The sequence below is a fragment of the Scleropages formosus genome, chromosome 1, assembly GCF_900964775.1.
Source record: "Scleropages formosus chromosome 1, fSclFor1.1, whole genome shotgun sequence".
Lineage (NCBI taxonomy): Eukaryota > Metazoa > Chordata > Actinopteri > Osteoglossiformes > Osteoglossidae > Scleropages > Scleropages formosus.
This window is the reverse complement of record NC_041806.1, coordinates 11,295,467-11,320,691: the sequence shown is the minus strand read 5'-3', so window position 1 is coordinate 11,320,691 and position 25,225 is coordinate 11,295,467. Positions and strand designations below refer to the sequence as shown.

Sequence of the window (25,225 nt, the reverse complement as noted above, 5' to 3'; positions counted from 1 at the left end):
TAATATACACACATATTAAAGAAATACATACATATATTTTGTTTTTGTATGTATTTTGTTTATCAAATATTTTACCTGCCTCTTTCTTTGTTGTCACTCTCTCTAAATATGAAGCAGAAAAATATCACTGTTATTCAAAAGAAGTGTGAGCATTTCCAGAAGAGTTCTGCATTTTCTGATAATAAAATGCAAATAACTGATAAAATGAAAGCCATCTCTACAAACACTCCCACTGCCTCCACCGCTTTTCCCAACACCTGTCATAATTGCCTGGCGAGGTCTCCTCCAGGTGCCAAACTTGACCTGTCCATGACCTTGGGACACTGGCTGACCGACAAGTACTCCGGAATAGTGCTAGTGCCAACTGTTTGATCTTGCATTCAGTTATTCCATTAGCAGATGCTTTTCTTCAAAGTAACACACAATGATTATTAACTACTATTTAGTTGATACACCTTTATCCAAAGTGACTCACACTGTTGGATACAATGTAGTACCCTACCTACAGTAATTCACACATTTACACTTAAATAAAGCTACTGCAGAAGTTTGCAGGTTCAAATCCCGCTTACTGCCATAGTACCCTTGAGCAAGGTACTTACCCGAAATTGCTTTAGAAAACATTATCCCACTGCTTGAATGTGTAAATAACAGCAGGTAATGTAAGTCACTTTAAAGAAAAGCGCCCGCAAAACATAAATATAGGTGAGGCACCGGAGCTGTCTGCTGTTCCACGATGCTGCCCCTTGTATTCAAAGGCTTGCTAAGAGCTGGGCAGTGTGGTGTGAAAAATTGTTCATTCAAGTGTAGTGTGAAATACGTTCAAGTAGTTAAAATTATCGCATAATTAATATGTTCTAGTGTGATGTAAAAGTTAAGACGTTCAAAAAAATGTATGTTGTCTGTTCAACACAATGGAGAAATGCTGATAGGGAAAAGGAAACGCAAAAAAAGTTTAACCTTTAGGATGTGTCCCAACACACTTCTTAAACGGGGACAAAATGTTCGGCGTAAAGATCACTTTTGCATTGGATGCAAGGGAAATTTCTAAAGTGTTGCAATGCTTTATGATGACGTACTGTATGTATAAGCTTGCAAATAAAGGGAGGCAACGCAAACTGATCAGGGACAGACATCCAGCTGTACAGAGCTCTCCCATCAGCCGATGTTGTTGTGAAAAGTCTTTACATGTCTGAGTGTTTTGTGCAGATTCCCTGCAACTGATCGGTTCCAGAAAAGGAAGTATAATTTCTTTCACAGCAGTTACTCCACTGAGCTATGAAAGGTGTGAGTGAGAGAGAGAGAGAGAGAGCATAGAGAGACATGGAGTGCAGAAATTAACACTGCCTTATTCACCGACACACACATCTTCACGCAGGCAAGCGGACATATGACAAATGAGACACAAAAACAATAGAAAAACTAAGAAAAGTTCATTATAAAACCCATGACATTAAAAGAAGCAAAAACATGACAGAATGAGGCTTTGTGATGTAGCCCCCCCCAATATATCTCTTAGCAACAGCCCTGTCTGCTGACACTTGGGGTGCCTTGCCCAATTAGTACCCTTCCAATTAAGGCAGGAATATGTGCAGCCGCTCAGAAAAACAACAAGAGGCAAGAAAGGAGGACATGCCAGGAAAGTTGGGTGAGAAACATATGAGACATTTTACACTGAGGTCGGTTAGAAAGAACTAATTGGTTGTCAGGGACTCAAGGGTTTTGTTCTTCAGGGGGATTGGTGGCTATGCTCCTTATCAGGTAAATTCAGCAATAGGATTCATGAGGGGGGTCACAGTGATAACCGAATGGAGCACTGACAGTGGGTGGGACTCCTCTGTCAGTCCTTAGCCACACCCCTAATGGCCAGTCCAAGTGCTGCTGACGCGTGCTGTTTGTGGGGCGCCAGGTCTCTCGAGACATGTAGAGTTTGCAAAGTGGAGCAGCCGTTACATCATGCCGCAGCACTGAGCTGTCATCAGAGGGCTGTGGGCTCGCGCCCCAAGAGGAGGGAGCTTTTGTACTCTGAGAAGCTCCAGCCTCCGCAACACAAGCACAACAGGAGCTATATATGGGGAACCTATCAAACGGCAGCGCTGTGCGCTGTCCTACATAAATGCATCTGGAAATTGCAAAATTATGGTATTAATAATCATGACGCATGCTTGTGTCAAATGAAAGCGAGAACAAATTAATCCTTTTTAAACAATTCAAAATATTCATCATCACTGACGAGTTGGTGTTTTTCTTTTAAAGCCTAGGTGGAAAATTCTGGCTGAAGGCTTAAAAGAGATTATTTGCCACTTCTGGCTTGGTTACGCATGGGACTCTGAGGCAAAACCCAGCAGAGAAACAAAAACTAAGTATCCAAAGTTATAATTCCCTGTGTGCTCATAGAGCCTAGTTGAAGCAAAACCCTACACATACTTGGAGACGAAAACAACGTTTGGATGGAAACAGGTCAGCACAGATGCAGTGGTTGCACTAACTCCTATAAAGTTTGAGGCCTATTTCCAAATGAAGGCTTCTCACGCTTTCCACAGAAACATGAGCTGTGTGTAAACAGAGCAACAATTGGCCGTATATGGTACAAACAATTTTCACACAGACAAACACTGAGCTCTTAGGCCCCATACAGGTACAAACTAAGTTGCTTTTTGTTTAACAAGATGGTGGGAGCGTGAAGTATGGTCATAAGAGGCCTTCATTTACTGTGTACATGTACTAATATTGGAGTCTTGACACGCTCCAGCTGCATTTCTGATGTTCAGTCCTGGACAACTTTAAACATTTCTACATCTAAAAGGCAACAAGCCTGAGGTTATCCCAGCTGGCAGCCTGCATCACTTGAGCCAAGTAAATGCTGGCTCCACGTACATAGATGGCATGACATTTCGAGTTCAATCTCTGTTAAAAACTGAAAGTACTATTTGATCCGAGTCTCACTTTTGATAAACACTTGAAGTGCCTTGTTAAAACCTTTCACCTAAGAAACACTGCCAGACCACATGCCATCCTCCCTTGTCCTGTTGCTGAAAGCGAGAGATCAGTTGCTTGCCATTTGTGCAAAGGCCTTCCTTGCTGGAACCTTAAAATCCACCTAAAACAAGCTCTGTGTATAGAACTCCGGAAACAAATTCCTGGTTAAAACCCGTGCAAGTGACCACACCAGACCTGTGCTAATAGCCCTGCACTGGCTTGATGCAAGGGTTCCAACTGCCTTTAATTTTCAAATGCTCCCCTGTAAAGCTTCAGTGGCCAGTTTATTCCCCTCCTTACAGTAAGACATTTAAGTGCTCAATTCCTCTTTTCTCTATCATAATTTTTTGCTATTTTTCTTCTTGTCATTTATTGCTGTCTTAATGTTGTATTTTTTTTATTTATCTGATTTTTATAAAATTTATTTCTGTTGTTTTATTATTTATCCTTATATAATTTTCTTTTAACTCTTTGAAGAGGAACATTTAAAGATACTATAGAAATTTAAGTTTATCCTATTATTACGGTTTACTATGCAAACTGTTGTATTGAGGAAACAGCGATGAGTGCACTGTGGCACAGTGAAGACCAGCTTGGTCTGGACTTTTGAGCATCAAACTGCACCAAGACACCATCCCATCATGCTCACATTGCTTCATAACTCACCCTCCTGTAGGTACATGACGGCCTGAGAGTAGTTCTGCAGGGCATGATGGGTACGTCCCAGACTGCTGTAGGCTAGTGTCTTGGCCACAAGGTCGTTCATCTGGGCGGCAACACTCAGGTGCTGCTCCTGGTAGACGACGGCGCGCTCAAAGTTACCCAGTGACTCATAAGTGAGGCCCAGGTTGCCGTAGGCACGGCACTGACCCTCAGCATTGCCTGCCTCCTCAGTGATCTGCAGGTCACGCTGGTGGCACTGCAGTGCAGCGTCGTAATCACCCATGAGCTGGTACACAGCACCCAAGCCGCTACTGGCTTCACCCTCCAGTACTTGGTTGCCTGTATCTCGAGCAATAGCCAGCTGACGCTCAAGACAGGAGATGGCTTGCTCATAGTTTCCCAGCTGGCTGTGCAGGCTGCCAAGCTCTCCGTAGGCCTGTGCCTTGCCTGCACACTCCCCTAGCTCGTGAGCCACCACGAGCCGCTTCTCCAGGCACACCAAGGACTGCTGCAAGTTACCCATGGCCCTGTGGTGACAGGAGGGGCAGAGCGTACATTAATACCTTCATATGTGTGCACTTGCCATGCATTCAGTAGGCTTTTAGTGCTTTTTAATGGTTCTACTATCAATAATTAGCAATTACTACATACCAGGGATTAGAGGAAACAGTGTTGCAGATATTCTGTTTTATGACCTGTAATCAAAATCCACTGCAAGTTTTATCTTCTTTCATGGCCTTAACAACCTGTATACACCACTAATGCTATGGAGTGTCCAAAAACAATGGCAAAAATGGCACTATTTCCTACGTTAAAAAAAGGAAAATACCGAGCTACAGTTATGGTATTCTTGCAGTGGAAGTTCAAAGGCTGCAAACTGTCCCTGGATAACATTCACACTGTGGGTGACACAGTTCCTGTGCTCCAGCCTTCACTTCCTGGACTACTGACATGGTATTCTGAAACAGCTGCATTACCACATGGGCAATATTTTACATTATTATGGCTGAAAAAGGAGCATCCTGGGATCTTTCATTTTTACCTTTTAGGAGACCCACTGTCTATTTTTCCCCTCTGCTTGCATGGGGTAATAGGGTTACGCTGACAGCATACTTTACCACCCCGCTGTGCTCCCAATGGGACGCAGGGACTTGACTGATGTATGATGCTTGGAGAATGGGATCCCTCCCCCCCCACCACGCTGTAGCACCAAGAACAACTTGGAATGATAATGCAGGTTGCAATGACGCTGAATGTTTCTACTGTTACAGGAAATTAATTAAAGGTGATGATTAATGGGGCAAATGCATGGCTGGGGGCAGCCAAAATGCCTATTCAAAGCAATACTTTTACCATCAGTACTTGCAGCTCCCTTTCTGACACACACACACACACACACACACACACACTGTCTGAAACCACTTGTCCGAAGCGGGGACGCGGCGAACTGGAGCCTAACCAGGCAACACAGGGCGCAAGGCTGGAGGGGGGAGGGGACACACCCAGGACGGGACACCAGTCCGTCGCAAGGCACCCCAAGCAGGCCTCAAACCCCAGACCTGCCAGAGAGCAGGACCCGGCCAAGCCTGCTATGCCACCACACCTCCCATCCTTTTGACATCAATTCCAAACAAATACCCACTCTCCCTTCTGATATTTTCTTTTCTTACCAGCACTAATCTACACAATATTATCAACTCACAGACAAATGTATGGGGATGTGGGGAAACACACTGTGAAAGCATGTGATGAATTCCAAACACCATGCAAGGCAGCTCTGCATGCTTGACAAGCGTGTTAGCTGCAGCTTGCAGGCAAAGGAACCGCCATATATCACATTTTCATGTTGTTTCAAAAATGTCACATGTTGTAATGAGACAAAAAAGTGAAACTCAAGCATTTAAATTAAGAAGCATTAAATGACACATGGGTGACAAGTGAGTCTGTTTCCCTTTCAATGAAGCATTTTTAGAAAGTATACTGCTGTCCTTTTTTTGTTTATATGCCTGGCGACCGTGAACCAACCTGTGTCCACTCCCTAGGCCCCTGTAAGCCTTCTCTTGGTCCTGCATGCGGTTGAGGCTCTGGGCGATGGACAGATACTGGTCGTAGTACTTGATAGCCTCCTCATAGTCTCCCAGGGCTTCATAGCAGTCCCCCAGGTTGCCGTAGGCCCGGCCCCGGTCCAGCAGAGCCTCATTACCACTCAACTGCTGCAGCATGGCCAGCTGCTGCTCGAAATAGCCAATGGCCTCTTCCATCACGCTCATGTTCATTTTGGTGATTCCCATGTTGCCAAAGACTTGTGCCTCAGTGCTAGGGTCCTTCAACTTCTGACCAAGCTCAAGTTGCTCCTCATAGCATTTGAAGGCCATGGTGTACTTTCCGAGAGCCATATACACAGCAGCCAGGTGACCATGGGCCTTGCATTCCCCTAGCAGGTCCGCCAGTTCCTGGTAGACCTCCAGCTCCTGGATGTTGTACCTAAGAGCCTTGTCATACTTCTGCATCATCCTGTAGGTGGCACCCAGAGCAGCATAAGCACAGGCCTCCATTTTGCGCTCACTGACCTGATGCGCCAGGACTAGCTGTTGTTCATAGAACTGCACTGCCGCTCCCAGGTCCTTCTTGGAGACAAAGATATCCCCCAGATTGCCAAGAGCACGGAAACGGGCCTGCGAGTTGTTGAGGGACTGTGCAAGGGACAGCAGGTACTTCTGGCACTCCTCAGCCTTACTGAAGTCACCCAGTGCCTTAAAGGCCAAGCCCAGGTTGCAGTAGGCTTTGGCCTGGCTCAGTTTGTCATGCAGGTCCTTGGCCAGCGCAAGGTCCTGCTCATAGTACTTAACAGCTTCCTGGAAGTTGCCCAGGCAGTAGTGGGCATATCCCAGATTGTGGCACACTTTGCCCTCATTTTCCATGTCTTGAAGGTCTGGGGAAAGGCGCAGGTATTGTTCATAGTATGGCACGGCCTGAGGGAACTCTCCCCGGGAACAGTGGAAATTTCCAAGGTTTCCCAGTGCCCGCGCCTCACTCTGCATATCCCGCAGCTCACGGGCAATGTTCAAGTGGTTCTGGTAGTGTTGCAATGCGCGGTCATGGGCACCCAGGGCCTGATAAGCCACCGCCAGATTCCCATGGGTGGATGCCTGGGATGCCCGGTCATTGACTTCCATGGAGATCTGCAGCTCCTGCCTGTGGTACCGCACAGCCTGGTCAAACATCCCCAATGCATTGTATGCATTGCCCATGTTACCATAGGCACGGCCTTGGGAAGCATAGTCATTCAGCTCCTGGGCGATGGAGAGGTGAGTTTTGTGGAGTTTCAGTGCAGTCTCATAGTCTCCTTTCATCTGGTGGATAATGCCTGCAGGGAGAAGAAGAACAAAGAGAGGGATAAGCATTTGCACTTTTGCTCTGGAAGATTTTCTCAAGAAAAAGACATTTCAACAGTTTAGTTCTAACTCTTAGGTAGGTCAGAAACAAGAGTATATAAAACATGGAAATTTACAAGATCAAGCATGTTACAACATTGTAGTGGACCATCAGCAAAAAGAACAATTTACATTTACATTTATTCAATTAGCTGATGCTTTTCTCTACAGTGACTTGACGTGATAAATACTCTAGTATTTATGTGACACCTTTTCACCCAAGGTGATTTACAGTGTGAAGATACCCTACAGTACACTAGCTGAATGATTAACACATGTAATTTGACATTATTCAATCATAAGAAAATTCAATTCAATTCATTTTTATAGAGCGCACTTCTCACGGAGTGACACACAGCACTTTAACCCAGGCATAAGGCAAGAAAAACAAATATATCAGAACAAAGACACAAAGACAGTTCACTACAGACTATCATAATAATGCTTTTATAAAGCTATAAGTATGTCTACTGGTCACGGAGGAAATGAACAAAAACTCCCAACCAAAAATCAAGGGAGAAAATACCTCTGGGGGTCCAAGGGCCAGTGGCTACCTCCTGGGCATTCTAGATTAAATAAGACTTCTAAAATGCTTGAAAATGGTGACAGAGTACCTCTGATGATGTAATACAGTATGTATGAACAAAAAACAATTACATTTCCTGAAATTAAGGATAGCCAAAATAGAGAAAATATGGTATGCGAACAGAAGCTACAAAAAAGGAACACAAGCAACTATGGAAATATTATAGAGTGACCAACAACAAATAAAGGACAAAGACCTGAATATTAAAAACAACATCATGTGGCAGCACCCAGTTCCATTCAACTGGAAAACAATAGTATTTCAAAGCAACAAGCTTTTTTTTTCTTTTTCCATCCACTACATTCTATTTTCCAGGGAGCCTGAAATCTTGTTTTCACCTGCCATTCCATAAAGTCATAATCACAATCCTAACATAAGAACATGCCCCATCCCCCCCCCCACAGCCGGGATGCTGGGGAAAGAAAGCCGATGTTTAGAGGCCTAATGATTACTTTTGTTGGAAAATACTTTTGAGTCAAACGTTGTGGGCACATTAATCTTGCGCCTTACAATTTGGTTCCCCATCTCTATGTGGCCTAATTATCCTGCGAGACTGAAAACACATTAGCAGAGTGGGGGGACATGTAAGAAATGGGTTAGCAGGGCGCTGGGTGCTGGTGATCAGCAATGGCAGGACACACATGCCCCTTGTCATTTTCCTTTTCTCATTAGATTAAGTGTTGTTATCCCACAGCATAAAAGCTAAAACAACTGTAGGAAAAATTGGGACATTGGGAAAAAACAAAACAGCACTGAAACGCTGCAAGGACCTCAAGTTGTGGCTGTGGCATGGGCAATCGGAAGAGCAGTTTGCTTCCCCTTCGAAATACACACTGATCAGTCCGCGCCAAGAACCCAAGAGAGTTTGAGAGAAACGAGCCCAAGGGCCAAGGGCCACAACATATGTGCATAGTGTCAGACAGACAAGGGCAATGCTGATCAGCAGCATGCAGGTAATCCCACTGGGGTGCAAAGACCAGCAGACCTTCAGGCACTGGAGGTTAGAGAGGAAGGAACTGACATAACTCAAGAAGTGAGGAGCACAGCCTCTGCTGAACAGGGATGTCTGAATTACCAATTAGTTTCTTGCTAGTTGGACAAGAAGGGACTGATTCTGCAGAAATAGCTGATGCTAGGCTTGTGACACAAATACATGTTTACACACTTTCCCTAGCCTTCACAGCACTTGCACACCTTTATTATGGGACTTTGGAGCTGTGTGGATACAGTACTCTTAAACAAGTGGAGAATTATCATATAAGGTGCTCTGCACAAGCATATGGACACGGAGGAAAGTAGCACTGGTCCTGTCACATCCTTCTTTCATTCTGTTGTGTTATACCTGAACCAAGCACCTCATGCTGTTTGTAACTCATTAGGTCTTCTCATCATTTTACTGAGCTTGGGACAAGTGGGTCAATCTCTGCTCCACAGCAGCCCCAAGACAGAGGAAACCGTAGGCTCCTGTACCTCTGGGTACCATTTCTTTTCAAGGTTCAAGTTTCTGTGCATCTTACTCCCCCTCCACTCTCTGCTCTCTTAGACTGGGTGATGCTAGGTGAAATTTCATCTTCCAGACACTCTGTCAGACAGGGGTCAGGGGTCATCACTGGGGAGAGAAAATCAACAGCAAGCCAAGAAAACTGGTCACTGCAGAATAATGTTTGTAAAGTAACGGGTTGGACTTCAGATGGTAGTTTATACCACTGGGGGCCAATTCAGCCTATTGCTTCGAAGATGTTCCACTGAAGGTGAAAGAACACTTTACTTCTATGAGCCTGTTTGTGCCATCACCACAGAGATGAAATATGGCAGGGATTGTGTTAAGGGGTGTGTTAAGGAGACCCTGAAATGGGCTCCACCATCAGCACTAGCTAAGAGGATTACACGCTTTCGGCAGGAATGCAAATTTGACCGGTTAAAGCCACAGGGTCACAGGTCTTCCCTAGGTTGAGTGATAGAGCCTCCATAGCACTGGGAACATCCCTACTGGGAAAAGGTGGATTGCTGTCATGTGTTGGGAAACCTCCTGAACATATCTTCAGGCTCCCCATCCTGGCCGTGAACCCCTGTCCATCCAACAAACCAGGCCTGTAAACTTTTTTTGGGAATCAGATGTGAATGATTATTTGCTCCAGGCACTGGTGTGACTTTGTGGTACTAAATGTCTCTGTCCATTCCCTAGCCAATTTCCTGTAATGTGGGGAGGGGTTTAAAGGTTTCCCAGTGTGCATAGCATCATAGATCTGTGTGGACCGATGGAGCACCACTGATTTGAAAGGGAAGGTCAGTAAGAACACTGAACACAGACGATTGTTGAAACATAGTTAAGAAGCACGTCAAATGCTTATTTTTTGTCTTTGATGTCACAGTGAGTTTGTGAAATCTGTTTGGGCTGTAAAGATTTCAGATAAAAGTGACAGAGGGGTGTGAGCCTTCCCAAATGTAACCAGGCATCGTCTCTTCCAAGCCAAACATAGGAGGAAGGATGACAGTTGTCGCGCTGTGTTACACATACAGTAGACTGGCATAGGAGATGCTGCCAGAAGGAGTCTGGGAGACAGAGGGCCTGCTCCACTAAATCGGTGTGTAACTGATCTGCAGCAGAGAGATCCTGGCTGGTGCCAGTAAAATAAGAGGATTTCCACAACAAAGGGACTTGCACAACTGTGTGGGGACGATACCAGGGATGCCCCTAAAACCACGCTTGAGAAGCTAAGCAAAATTTAACCCTTCAATAACAGGATTTGTCTTCAACCGCTGAAGTCCAGACCTAAAAAAACATTGATTATGTTAAAAAAAAACGAGACTGTGATCAAATGGAAGGCGTTGATTTCGTATTTGCAAATCAAAATGAAGTAGTAGGTACCTTGCAGCTTCTCAGACAGTGCTGCTCACAAATACTATAGACCTTTAAACTCTGAAGACTAATATCATGATGTTGTAATAATATTCTCTCTAACAGCACCCCTGTTTACAATTACTGAAGGCTCAAAGGCAATTTTATTAATTGCAGCAGGCCAAATGGTAGACTGATTGAAGTGCAGCCAGGGAAGCTACTGAGGTGTGCAGCTTTCTAAATGCCTTGCTCACTCCTCCCTTCATAATCACACCTCTTTTAAATTTAAGGAACCTTGTGGTCCAACCACCTGGACAAGTGTGTATCACTACTGCAGGCTCCTGCAGGCCACCAGTCTGAAATTCAGTGGCAACCATACAAACAATGGTGCTGCAGTCTGCAGTGGGCACAACCAGCCCACTCAGGCCCAAAACATCATTCTTTTTTCCAAAGAACACTTGGATTCCCTCGGTGGTCCACCCTCTGCTGTATCGAGACCCTTCAGGTGGCCCTAGTAAAGCACGTAGACATTCAGGAGACTCCTCGATTTCACTGTGATGTCAGTAAGCACCTGAAATTGGCTTAGTTAAAAAAAGACCTGGAGCCCTGCATCTTGCTGTCAAACAGGTGTTGTGCAAAAGTAATTACTTCACTACACCCCAAGCTGTTGGTGCCCCTCAAGCCCTTAAACTGGATTAGAATCCATGTCAATTGGTTCTGCATTTGCATATATTTCCAAGGCTGCAATATCAATACCACTGCTTCTTCCACAGCTAAACAGATACTTAGGAGATGCTTTTACCTAAAATGACTTACAGAGATGACACTTCTTTAATTAAATAATTCTGATAACTGTTCAGGAGATGAACAGCCAGACTTGGGTCTGAAATCATTTGCTCACATGAGGGTTGAGTGCATTCGCTGCTTGTTGGGTCAACAGAGTATCAGAGCCCTGATTACCGAACAAGGAGACAGTTCACAGCACAGCACAGCCCTCACCAGGACCCCCTACAAATACAAATATACAGTATGTATACCACTCATCCTTGCATGACCACACTTTTAAGGATGGTGGGAGATTCCCATCATGCAATTGGCCATTCATTCCAATGTGCATGCTTTCTAAAATTATTTTGACACAGTAGTACTTATACTGTATGCAATTATAACACTAACAAATTTTAATAAAGTATCTTTTAAGTTGTGAATTCAGAGTTGTATACCTGATAATCATCCGAAATAAAGTTATTTTAAAACCAATTTTGTTTAATTTTATACAGTATCCTACCACTAACGAAAAAAATTACTGATGGCATAGGTAGAAAGGAGGCTTTATGAAAGAGAGACGGCCAGAAGAAAGAATACAATGATTCCCTCCAATTATGCATCTCCAAAAATATATTTTTATATCATGTTTTGAGGGTTTTATGCTTGAAGATTACATGAGATATTTCAATACATTTTTTTAACTATCTGAGTTTTATTTAATGGGGGTGCGGTGGCGCGGTGGGTTGGACCACAGTCCTGCTTTCGAGTGGGTCTGGGGTTCGAGTCCCGCTTGGGGTGCCTTGCGACGGACTGGCGTCCCGTCCTGGGTGTGTCCCCTCCCCCTCTGGCCTTATGCCCTGTGTTGCCGGGTAGGCTCTGGTTCCCTGTGACCCCGTATGGGACAAGCGGTTCTGTGTGTGTGTGTGTGAGTTTTATTTAGCTAATTAACCAACCACTTTCTTCTGTTTTTGTAATGTATTAAAAAATAATATTGTGATGGATGGAACTGCCTGATCATTCCAACATGTGGTCATTCAAGGTCCAGTCATGCACAGATGAACTGTGTCTTTCTTTTGTAGGGTCTTTTTAAAGGATGGACTCTTAAAACATGTTTGCCTAGTAGAAACTGCAGGAAGGGTCCTCATATACCATCACAGACACCATCATGGACAGAAACCCCTTGGTGCTAGACGTCTCACATGAGATAATTCAGCTAATAAGTAAACAGTATTCTTATGGAATAAGACAAATAATACACGGTATTGTTACTGTAAAGTCTACCACAGTGGAAACACCGCAGTGAAATAAAACGGTGTCACTAATTAAGCAAATTATACTTGCATGTCGGACGGGTTGGGGCTGATAACTGAAGGCAGCCACACTCCCTGGTGTTTCTCAGGAAGAGGTAGTGGGATGGTGTGAGTCATGAGAAATCCCTCCTCACTGTTGCTGATGGCACTAGCTAGCCTGTGTTTCATTTCACACAGCAAAGAGGAGACAGGAACACAAGAATATGAGTGCATTGAAGCATTTCTTCTCTTCCTTTGGATTTGGAACAGTGTTGGCAGCACGGCAACCTCAAAGTCTAAAATCGGCCGTGAGGGAGGAAGTCTGAAAGAAGCAAGAGAGAGAGAGAACAGGACCCTGGAGGAGTGCATGAAGCCCTAGACACAGACTAGTCTACATGCCCAGCAAAGGCCAAGGCAGCCTCACAGCTGCGATTAATTCCACATTCCCCAACTCCAGCACGTCACCCCCCTTCTCTCCATGGCTCAGTCAGCTCAAAGTCACAACTGACATAAATGGAAATGCGGTTTACTCAAAAAGCTAGCCTCTTCTCAAGGAGCGTGATTCCACTGCCATGCTTGCTCCTCTTACGCCAACTTTGAGACCCGTACTCACAAGACCTCTGACTGTGTACGTGTGTCGTGCCTTAATGGCCCAGTCTAAATGCCCTCATTTCATCTTTTAGAGACTGAAAAAGATGAACCCCCCTCTGAACTGACTCCCCCTCTGTGCCTTAGAGTTTACCATCACCTCTGAAGAATGGTATGGCCATTGCCAGAGGGCCAGTGCATAATACGTGAAGCTTGTTACCGAGCACATCCTCTACTCTGTGTTAGGGAAATGAAATGAGAAGTGAGCGCATGTCTGCAGAAAGGCAACCCTGCCAACACAAACACTCAGACAGCTCTCTTTGACCCTGCGAAGAAGCCCAGACGAAGCTGGCCCTGTCCAGAACCCAAGACTTCAGCCGAGTCCCCTTTGTACAATAAGAACGGTAGTTTCGTCTTTTCTGTTTCCAGCCATTATTTCATTGTTTTGGGCAAACGTGAACAATACACATTTCAATGATTGTTGAGCTCAAGGCTCAAGTTCAGGCCACTGAGGTGACTGACTGGCACACATGGAAAGCCTTGTTCCAGGAGGGTGGGTCTGTTTAGTGTCACAGAACAAAGAAGGGGTTTGAGTCTGGGTGCCTCACATTTTGAGAACACACTCACTGGAATGCAGAGGGGACCAGCACATTCAACCAGACTGAGGAGACAACGGGTATGGGCCGTGTATGTGCTAACTTTGGGAGAAGGGCAATGAAGGAGGGAAGTCCAGAAGAGGCTGAGCTAGGCATTAAGAAAAAAAGAAGCACGAGTGGGCTCCAGTTACCATCCCCTCAGCATCTAGGCGCACACTTGGGATCACATTCCGCCAAGTCAAGGCCACATCAGCCTTTTACATCCTCAACTTAGCAAATTAATTAAAAATGAGCTGCTGGGACAGCAGCTGGCAATGGCCTGAAAGAAAAACTGCACACTTGAATGTGCAGGGACAGCTAAACGACAGCTGACAGCAGACATGAATCAAAATGATGTTCTTTAATTTAAGTCTAAAAGGCTCTTATAAACTGTACTTGTATCTGATAACAAAACTCAGCGAAATAATGCACAGTGTAAACTGCAAACAGCACAAATGCTTATCATTAAAGGCTTCTTGACTTGTGATGTTGCATGTTACAATAGTGAAAAACATTCTCATTATTTATGGGAACATCTTAATATAGTGCAGCACCCCTAAGGGTAATGCATTACTTTTAAAAACACTGAGCATATGTTAATAGCTCTTTTTGGTATGAGGGGAGACTCTAAATAACTCTGAACCTGATTACAATACTAGTGAGAGTGACTCACCTTGAATCCAAATCTGAACACGTCTTTCGTCCAACCTTGCACACTCCATGTTTTCAAAAAGAGCAGGGACTTGTGTGGTAAAACCTGCGCTGGAGATTATTTTAGGTTTTTCTACAAAGAGGATTTGAGGACAGTTCCATTTTAAATGAAGCGTGGCACTGGCGCACAGCAAAGCACAGGAAATCCAATTTACAGCAAGAAATGATGTATCTAATAATTCACAATGGCAATCCATTTTAAATTGATTAAAGCAGCCAATTTCCAGCTGCACAAAGTCTAAATCAGAATCATCCTACCTCCCAAAGTGGATTATTTTCTCAGTTTAAAATGCCCCATTCTCGCGTACTTCCTTACATTTGAAGTAGGCTAAATAAATGCAGCCTCCATAGGCGAGATGGACAACTCAGATGGGGCTGTGGACCTGTGTCAACAGCAAGAGCACTGTTTACACAGGGAAACCACACAAAGCCTGGGACAAGGCAGAAAAGGTACTGCAGGTGAATCACATGCTTTTGTGTCCTGCTCCCACAAGTTTCTTTCTCTCATCAGCAGGAATCCAGCCCTGAAAACACAGTCATTTGACAGGTAAGCTCATGGACGTAAGCTGCAATGTCAGCGGTTCCTTCCAGCACTATGGTATCAGTGCGGAGAACAGTGCCGCTGAAAAAACTCTAGTGCAAAAACACTTCAGCTGCACTGCTTCAGAATGACACCATTCTGATTGGGACATGATTTCATGAATAAAAGAAAATGAGCTGCTTGCACAGTCATGAGCCTTAGGCAATATAAAATATTGCTGACTGGGTGTTGTGCTGCCCATCTTATGAATAACGGACAATGGCATGGAACTCATATTTTCCTGCCTTTTATAGGTCAACACTGAGGTGACGTTCCTCTGCCATCGGTCAACAGTGCTTGAAAGGGAAGCCAGACAGAAGATTCTGGAAAAGGCTTAAGATATTACCTCTGCCTGCCTACTTTTTATAATGTTTGCATTACTCATCTGTGACTGTAAGAGTATACCAAGGTCCCTGCTTTATCATGCTCATTCACTGATCAACTGCCTACAGTTCACAATCCATGTCCACATTCACGTCCTGTCCTGTATATTTATTTACTGTCCTGCACTCTATTCTGTGTTGCACCATGGTCTCCAGAGAAATAGAGGAATAGCGGAATGACAATAAAAACAACTTGAACATGAATTCATTTTGAAAGGAAATATCAGTAATCAATTTTCAGAACATGCATACAATGTTATACTCAACCCCTGAACAAATACATACGTACATATATAAGATAATACATCTACCAATCCTTACATTCAACTGATTGAGGCATGCATATAAATGCACACTATGTACTACATATGTTGGAGACTTTGGATTCAAAAGACCAAGGTTTGAAACCCATCTGCTGTAGTACCCTTGAACAGCAAAGTACTTACCCTGAATTGAGAATTACCCTGCTGTACAAACAGATAAATATTTGTCGCTTTAGAGGAGAGTATCAGCTAAATGAAAAAATGCAGTGAAATGAAGGCTACAGTTTTATCAGCATCACCTCTCACCAGCAAGGCCGTTCCATGTAAGGTGGGGGACAGGGTGCAGGAGCCAGGGGTTCACACAACAACAGCAACACCACAACAACAGCTGCTACAACTACGGTCTAATTAAAAGAAGAATGTTTCTATGGGCCTGTCTCCATTTACTCTTATCTTCATTATTCAGGGCCCTATGAATCAGCTATTAAAGGTAATTAAGCGATTCATCAAGTCAGTTTCAATTACCAGGAGGCTGACAGGCGCAGATTCCAATCAGAGGGAGTCGGGAAGCACGGGATGGGGGGGGGGTGAGACGGATGGCACTCCTGCTGCCGCTGGAGACTTGCTCAGCCTCACAAACACTTCACGATGCACCATGTGTATTGGTGTGAGCCAGAGGGGGCAGGGGGAGATCTCAATAAGGCCCATTAACTACACTGCAAGAGCACATGCCAAAGGCATGCTTCTGGCATTCCTGCAGGGTCTCACCCAGTACCCCTGCTAGCCAGCTCCATTACTGACTCAGTCACCTGAGCCCACATGAAACGAGGACAGTAAACCATCACTTATCTCTCCAAGCTTACAGAACCCATCCACAAATGGAAATTATATTCAAAACATACAGGTGGTCCTCGATTTACGATGGGGTTACATTCCCTGAAACCCATCATAAGTCGAAAATATCCTAAGTCGAAAATGTATTTAATACACCTAATACACACCTCTGTGTGACAGAATGGGAGATGCGGACCGCTATCGCTGCCCAGCATTGCGAGAGAGTATCACTCCGTGTATCGCTTGCCCGGGAAAAAAATCAAAATTCAAAGTACGGTTTCCACTGAATGTCTATTGCCTGCTCGCCATCATAAAGTCAAAAAAAATCGCAAGTCAAACCATCATAAATTGGGGACCACCTGTATTTGGAAAACTAATGCACCATCACACAGTCTACAGGCCTTGGTCTTTTTCACCAGATTACAGCAAATTTGTCTTCATGAGCAGCTATACACACTTGTATATGTACATGATAGTGGTCGTTGTTAAGGACCACCACTTCTCATAACCTGTGAACATACAGAGAACTGCTAACTCCCCAGCAGCCAAGAACATAAGAATTGTGTTCTAAATCCAATCTGCAAATCTCATTTTATAATTCAATTCACCCAACATAATTTAAGTATTTCCCACAGGGGGTCTGTCTCATAATGAATGACGTGACGGGAACCATGGGTTGTGGTGGATGTGCACAGAACCCACATTTTATTGTGTTCCTGCATCATCCACTATGCTATCCTGGGGGGGGTTCCATCTCCATGGGGGGCTCTGACCACTGTCCATGTACTTGTGTAGCTAATCTGAATTTTAACCAGTTACTCCTGCACACAGTGACAAGTCAAAAACAATTCCAGTTAATCTACAGTAATAACAGTGACTCCAGAGCACAGTGCTGACTATTTTATTCTCATTATTTCTCATTTTCCATTTTTTAATAACCCTTCTTTCTCTGAACTCCGCTGAGGGATTCCTTCGGGGTACCCTGCCGGTCCCAAGCCCAGATAAAGGAGGAGGGTTGGGCATGGGGCTAGCGACCCCATCCCATAAAAAACCCACACCACTACAGAAACGCCAACAAGTACTCAAGACATCTTACAGAGATGCCTGGAGAGCCCTTATTGATGGCCTATTCCCCAAGAGGGGTAGTAGGCAAAAGTAAGTAAGTTCTTTCTCTGACTGAGGTAAAATTGTACTAATGATAGGAAAACAGTTTGTGACTAAGAATAAACAGAAAACTGAGCGCAAATTGCATTGCCCACAAAAGAGCTGTGTGACCTGCAGAGAAAACTCACTATCAGCCGAGTCTACTGCTCTACTGGTACTGGGACCGACTCAGTCCCATTGGATTCTCAGCCTCCACTCTCCTTATATTTCAGTGAGCTATAATCTACAGGAAGCCCTGATCCTCTGCATAACAAGAAGAAGAGCAAGCTCAACATTCCCAAAATGAGCGGATTCATTACGAGGATGTGATCACACCGGAAGTGAGATGTAGAGAGAGCGGGGCCATGGACTGAGCCTGGTGTATGAGACATGGATACAACACTAAGCCCAATGTGTCCAAAGAGTCCAAGCTCAGACTCTGCACTCACAGACATGGCTCCGGCCTGCAAGACCTTATGAATCAAGCTTTGTCCTACATTGCCCCAGAGGTGAAAAGGATTGAAGATAAGGAGTGCCAGGTGAGGGAAGCAGATTGAGAGAAGCACCATGTATAATTAAAATTCCAGCAAGAGTACAGGAATGAATGGGAAGAGGGGCAGACAAACAGCACAATAACACAAGCATGCAGCTGTGACTTTTAATTTCTGCTCAATAATGGCCAACTTTACAGCACTGACTGTCCTGAAGGGCACACGACATGTGCCACACCTAATGTCATATCACCATTTTGCTTAAAGTTACCTGGTGGATTTTAGACCTGCTGCCCTTGGCACTCAGACAGTCCTAATACTGACCTTTTTCTCACTTCCTCCTCCTTATCTGGCTCATTAAAACATCCCTTTGGGATTTTTGCCAGAAAAAAAGAACCTGAAAACATACTGGCATGTGGGAAAAACTAGGTCTAAACATTTAACTCTGGGAAAAAACAGCTCGACCTGGCCTCAAGGGAGCAAGAAGTGTTCAACTTTCCCACAGCCAGGTGCTTCCTCATTCAGCAGGGATTTGGCCGTGGGCATAACGTCTAATCAGAAGTATTTATGTGGTTACAGCTGATGACAGCTGTCTATGATGCAATTCCTGCAGCTCCTATTGAAATCAAGAGGAGAACTGGTTATTTTCACTGTTTCCTGCCCTTCCATGCGTGAGGATATGGAGCCATGCAGGGGAAACAAGGCTTTGTCAGTCTTGGCTCTCAAGGCTATGCATATTTGTTGGGCTGGACAGAAACTTCTGAAAGCAAGCTCTCATTGTGGAATTTAATGCTGGAAACAGTGATATGATTGCAGAGAACTTCCTCTTCTTGTTCTATTTTTGCATGTCGAGGTTCGGGTTGGTTACAGTGGTGGGCTCTCGTTTCCTCCCATTTGTACAGCACAGCACTGAGAACAGCATAGCCCTCACGTGTCTGCTTTCCTTCCCCCTCTGGACCACAGCATTATGCTCTTACCCAGGTTGGAAGAGGCTCTGCCCTCAGCGGCACGGTCCTTGAGCCCCTCGGCGATGGCCAGCTGCTGTTCATGATACTGCTGTGCGCGCTGAAGATCCTGCATGCAGCGTGCAGCATGACCCAGTCCAGCATAAGCCCTCATCTCAATGGCTCTTTCAGCCAGCTCTTGGGCCAGCTCCAGCACACGTGTGTGATAGGACACAGCCTTGTCAAAGTTGCGCCGGTAGTGGTGGGCACTGCCTAGGTTGCTGTAGGCGCGTGCCTCCTCCCGCTGGTCACCCAGAGCCTTGGCGATAGCAAGGTGCTGCTCGTGGCACTGCACGGCATTGTCGAAGTCACCCATGGCGATGTAAACAGCGCCCATGTTGCCCAGCTCTCGAGCCTCTGACAGCTGGTGCTTGGACTGCTTGGCTAGCAGGACGCACTGCTTATGGCTGGCCAGGGCGTTGGGATAGTCCCCGATGGCCGTGTACACATGCCCCAGGCTGCTGAGGGCCGAAGAGGCTGCCTGAAGGAGACAAAGACATACACATAGCAGTGTTAACCCTACACACTCACTTTCAGGGGGCCCAGGCAGCATGCCAAGCAAACAATTAACATTCTGCTGCTGTTGTTCATCTGTCTTTTTCTCCCCAACACATTCACACTCCATTGTCGCCGCCCCACTCCCCATGGAGCCATAAACAGCCCCAGTTCTGCATTCAAGCTCCCAAGCTCTTTGAGGTGTTAATGAGGAATGGAACAACAAACAAAAACACTTTGCTTCCTGTTTCAGGAACAGGGGGTGAGGGGGGGGGCGCAGCGATGTAGATGAGCACACTGGCGGAGGCAAGCATTTTTGAGTTGCTTGTTGACCTACTGCTATTTGTGTCATGGCAAGACACGTGCCATTTGGACCGGGCAGGACAGTTTGCTTCTCTCTGGATGGGGGCTCTGGGAACACTGGTACTCAGCACAGTGTGGGCATATGCACATTTAAACACTTATACGAAGCCAAAAAGCATAACTTGTATGCGTGCGTGTGTGTGTCTGTGCCTTCTAACACTTCCTATTGCATTACTAGCTTGCTTAAGGACCGAGATGTTTGTACAGCCTCCCACACCACACTACCAACAGGTGATGCAGTGGTTACAACTGCTGCCCAGCAGTCAAAGAACCCAGTTTCAAATCCCAGCTCCTGCTGCTTTACCCTTGAGCAATGTACTTACCCCGAAGTGATACAGTGAAAATTACCCACCTGTAAAAACAGGTAAATCATTGTAAATAGCTTAACATTATAAGTTCCTTAAGAGAAGAGTATGAGCTTAATGAATAAATATAGTTTCTATTTGACAGACCGTAATAAAGCACTACAGATGTATCATATACTATAGCTCATCTGTTTAATCTCTGTACTAACAGGTTGCATTATGCTCGCAGTCAGATGTCAGGAGCTGGAAAACGGTGCCCAGGGAGTTTGTGAAGAACGAAGTCCTGTTTCTATGAATGACGGTCTCAGTAAAGGATGACTATCTGTTGACACTGCTGGTAAACATCCTCTGTGGGAAACAGCTGGAGGTTCTGAATTTCTGCACAGATAGGGCACAGAAATTGCAGAGCTCTCTGGAAAATGCTCTAGAAAGTCCCCTGTCTTTGGATTCCACTGCTGGGGAGACTTCCAGACAGCAAAAACAGGATTCCAGCTCAGCCTCCCCCAAACAGGAGAGCCATGGCGCTGAGATGGTCTCAGTATAACTGTGTGTATGTGCGAGCAACTTGCTGTGAAGACTTCAGTTCAGTTCAGTCCCAGTGCTCTTAGTTTTTTTTCCAAGCATGCAAGGGAAACCACAGTTAACTACTTAAGATGTGCGGTAAAGCAAACAGCAGCAGTGTGCACCCCCAGGGCCCCCAAATGCTGTGTAGGGTTCTTTATAGCTCTATGAAATTTCCCACAGCCACATGCATCTGATGTACTGATAACATTTCAAATGTGCACTGCGATTAGTTGCCGTTCCAGGGAATGTTTGCAGAAACCTGATAAACTTGTTGCCAAAAGTCATTCTGTGGCAGAGCTCCAAAAGCATGGAAAAAATACCCAGAGTACTTTGGTAAGTCCAGCAGGTATAGTGGTCATAGTATGCCCTGAGGAATATTTTTAGTCTGCTTAATAAGGCAGGACAAATCCCAGAGTCACTCTCTCTTCCTCTGATTTCCCAGGGTTAGGGTTGCCTGGAACCAATTACCTGTTGACATGAAGACTTCCAGTGGTGTTCCTAAGTGCAAAGGCACGGAGGGACGTTACACGGGTGCACGGAGGCAATTACATCCTATCAAAACTGCTGCTGTTTCATGTTGTAAAGATATGCTATCTTGCACTGCAAAGAAGCCCACGGTGGATATTCCTTCGCTGGCTCTCCAGCTGCAAACCACCCTGAATATTACATTCCCTGTAGGGGTGGGGAGCGCTGGGAGGGCCCATCATGAAGAGAAACACATCACAGCAGGATGCCGCGGGCTGAGAGCAATATGACATATGGGCAGAGGGGGAAACTCTGGATGTTTATTCGTCACAGACCAACTGTTCTGTAAAATGCTACTGGGCCAAAGTCACGGTTCAAAAGGGACCTCAAAAATAAAAACAAGCATAAAGTGCTGTAGTGTCCCCTTTGTTTCGTTCCAAGGTCCTTCTCCTTTTCTCATCAGACACTTCATGCCCACAGAGACACATTTGATTATGATTATGGAGGCCAACTTACTACTGTGGATACCTTAAAATAATCCTTTGGAACGTCACTGACCACTCATGGAGTGTGGAGCTGCCAGGTCTGGGGCCAACTGATGACCTGAAGAAGACTGCTCTCACATTCTAAGCATGGCTCTTTGGCTGTGTTTCCGAAACACTGTCAAGAAGAGACATAATGACTTTGAAAAATAAAGGCCCGTTGAAACAAAAATCATATTCTATTTTTTTTATTTATGCTGTGCTTCAATATTTCTCAATATTGCTTCTGAAAGATGTGCATAATTCAGTAGTTTAATAACCAATCGTATACCTAAATTTGGAACTAAACTATAAAATTTATGAACTGAAAGAAACATAGACAAGAGCCAGTTTTCGTCGCGAGGGGCCATGACGCCATGCGCCACCCCGCCCCCTCCTTCTGCCAGGTATACATAGCACCGGACCCCTATGCTGGACCCTGTAGGTGGTGAGCCCACATGGCCCCCCCACGATGCCTTTTCGGGCTGAGCGCAGCCGGGCTACGTGGGCTGCCCAGCCACCAGGTGCTCGCCTAGGAACACTAGCCCCAGGCCTGGCTCCAGGGGTAGGTCCCGGTGACCCTATTCCGGGCAGGGTAAACGTTTTTCTGTTTCCCTTTTTCATGGAGGTTTTGGATCGTGTTAGTCTGGATCTTCAGTCCAGACCTGTTCGCCTTGGGAGACCCTACCAGGAGCATAATGCTCCCGACGACATAGCTCTGGAGATCCCTAGATCACGCAAGCCCTTCCGCCACGCCAACGCCCCAATCCAGCAAGGATTGCAGATGATGTTGTCCTTTTGGGACCGTCACATGGCTGCCTCCAGCATGCGCTGGAACGGTTTGCAGCCGAGTGTGAAGCGGTGGGGATGAGGATCAGCACCTCAAAGTCTGAGTCCATGGTTCTCTCACGGAAAAGGATGGTATGCCCCCTCCAGGTAAGGGGAGAGTTTTTGCCCCAGGTGGAGGAATTCAAGTATCTTGGGGTCTTGTTCACGAGTGAGGGAAGAAGGGAGCGTGAGATCGGCCACAGGCTGGGAGCAGTGGCAGCAGTAATGGGGTCGCTGTACCGGTCTGTAGTGGTGAAGGGGGAGCTAAGCTATAAGGCGAAGCTCTCCATTTACCGGTCGATCTACGTCTCTACCCTCACCTATGGTCATCAACTCTGGGTGATGACCAAAGGAATAAGATCACGGATACAAGCGGCCGAAATGAGTTTTCTCCACAGGGTGCTGGGACTCACTCTCCGTGACAGAGTGAGGAGTTTGGACATCCAGGAGGAGCTCAGAGTAGAGCCGCTACTCCTTCACATTGAGAGGAGCCAGTTGAGGTGGTTCGGGCATCTGATAAGGATGCCCCCTGGACGCCTCCCTTTGGAGGTATACCAGGCACGGCCAACTGGGATGAGGCCCCGAGGTCGGCCCAGGACCCGCTGGAGGGATTATATCTCACAGTTGGCCTGGGAATGGCTGGGGATCCCCCAGGTTGAGCTGGAGAAAGTTGCGGGGGACACAGGTGGCTGAGCCTCTCTGTTCTCCCTGCTGCCACCGCAACCCTTTTAGGACAAGCGGGACAGAAGATGGGTGGGTGGGTGGGTGGATGGATGGATGGATGGAAGAAACATAGATGTTAAAGATGGCATGTCACAGAATCATAGCATATAGTGCTGGTGTCTTAGTCTCTGGATGGTGCACTAGGATGTGGGTTTGATCCATGCTCAGTCTGTGTGGACTGGGCATATTCTTGTGTTAGCAAATCTGCTATATTAAAAAATGCATGCCTGTCCTTTTTTAAAAAAGAAATATTCACTTAGCAATAACAATAACCATGCTTCTGCCTTATATGTATGTTGAAGTACTAATTTAGTAAGTGTTAGTCAGTCTTTCATGAGAAGCCAGAGGGTGACCAAGTAAAAAAGGCAGTGCAGACTCAGCGAGTGTGTGGCTTCCCTTTCCTGCTAGAGGCCCTTTGCCACAACTGCATTTAATTGCACTCTAGTGATGTATAGTTCAGCAGCTTTTTCCTTTGCTTTGAGAGCCTGCTTCTCTCCCATTCAGAGCCACTGTGGCCTGACAGGCAAACCCACCCTGAAACACAAACCCCTGGCACCAGGCAAAAGGAGGCAAGGGATGTCTGCTTCACTGGAAACCCAAGTGAATTTCTCTGTGTGACAAAAGAGCCAGTTCAGTTCAATGCCAAAGGACTTCAGATCTTTTGCTCAGCTGGAGGGCAGAGGGTTGGCTAATGATGAGAGGCCTCACTGGCATAGAGACCTACATTTCCAGCATGAAAATGACACGTGCACATCCTCAGCGCAACCACAAGCACCGGGTCACAATCAACACAGCCAGGTATGAAGGGCATCATTCCACCGCTGCCCAGTTGTAGAATCTCATTGAGACAACCGTCCCCTCCGCACGCATACTTTGCCTGTCCTGCTCGCTACATTTCCCTTCCTTGTTCTTCCTCATCTGTCTCCCTGTTCTTGAATCCTCTCTCCCACAGCCACGTCTTTGGATCATCCTTGGAACGACGTTCACCCCTCGATTCTGACCCTTCGCCTGTCCTGACTACAATCTTTGCTTTGCCCCAGGAACTACCCCTTGAACAGTCCTGCATCTGGGTCCACTCTCCTGCTCCCCGACGTGCCAGCATCACAGAAGAACAATGATACTGTCTCAGTGGTTCAGAAAGAGGCCTGTTGTTCTATCCTAAATAATCTTATCTGGTTTTGAATAAATGGGTTTACTAAGGAACTAAAAAAAACAATGTAATACAGAGTTTTATTGGTCATAAAGTGACATGTGATATGTGTGCCCAACCACCAAATACTACCTCTGGCATTAATTTCTCTGTCAGAGGACATTTTCATACTACCAGCACTAGAGACTCTTACTTTTTAAGGAATTACAGTTCTGATTGCATTAAATTTGTGGATCACAAAGATCCATGTTAACTGTCTTTTGATATATGAACCCTATTGCCTGAATAAAAAAAATCTGTTAAATATCATGTTGTGATAATCATGTAAGTATGCCACAACTGCAAACAATATGCAACTCTTATCAATAGCCAGCATTTTACATCACTTTAATTTGTGTACATAGAAAACCACTGAGCCAAGCTTTTGCAGAATTCCAATAAGACACCCACTCATCTATTCTCATCCTCACCCACACTCACTCATCTGATATTCACAATGTTTTCACAAATTAATTTCGTAAATGAAGGGATGACTGTACATGACATATATAAAATAGCCACCTGGTTCCTCTGTAATGTCAACATGAAGGAACTCATTTTCAAATGTTAATTGACAAAGAG

The 25,225-nt window shown here is 45.4% G+C and overlaps 1 protein-coding gene across 5 annotated transcripts in view; it reads right to left on the bottom strand.

Annotated features, from left to right (window-relative positions):
• Window positions 1-25,225, bottom strand: part of LOC108934815 (tetratricopeptide repeat protein 28-like) — a 283,873-nt gene that overhangs the window by 36,128 nt on the left and 222,520 nt on the right. For 4 of the 5 annotated variants that reach the window (XM_018752936.1, XM_018752937.1, XM_018752938.1 and 1 more), the window contains 3 exons: window positions 19,164-19,671; window positions 5,668-7,009; window positions 3,646-4,169 (listed from right to left, as the gene is read on the bottom strand). In XM_018752936.1, the coding sequence (XP_018608452.1) occupies window positions 3,646-4,169; window positions 5,668-7,009; window positions 19,164-19,671 (2,374 nt within the window). Of the gene's footprint in view, window positions 1-3,645; window positions 4,170-5,667; window positions 7,010-14,454; window positions 14,578-19,163; window positions 19,672-25,225 lie in introns of those variants that run through there. The other variant, XM_018752940.1, reaches the window with a different exon arrangement.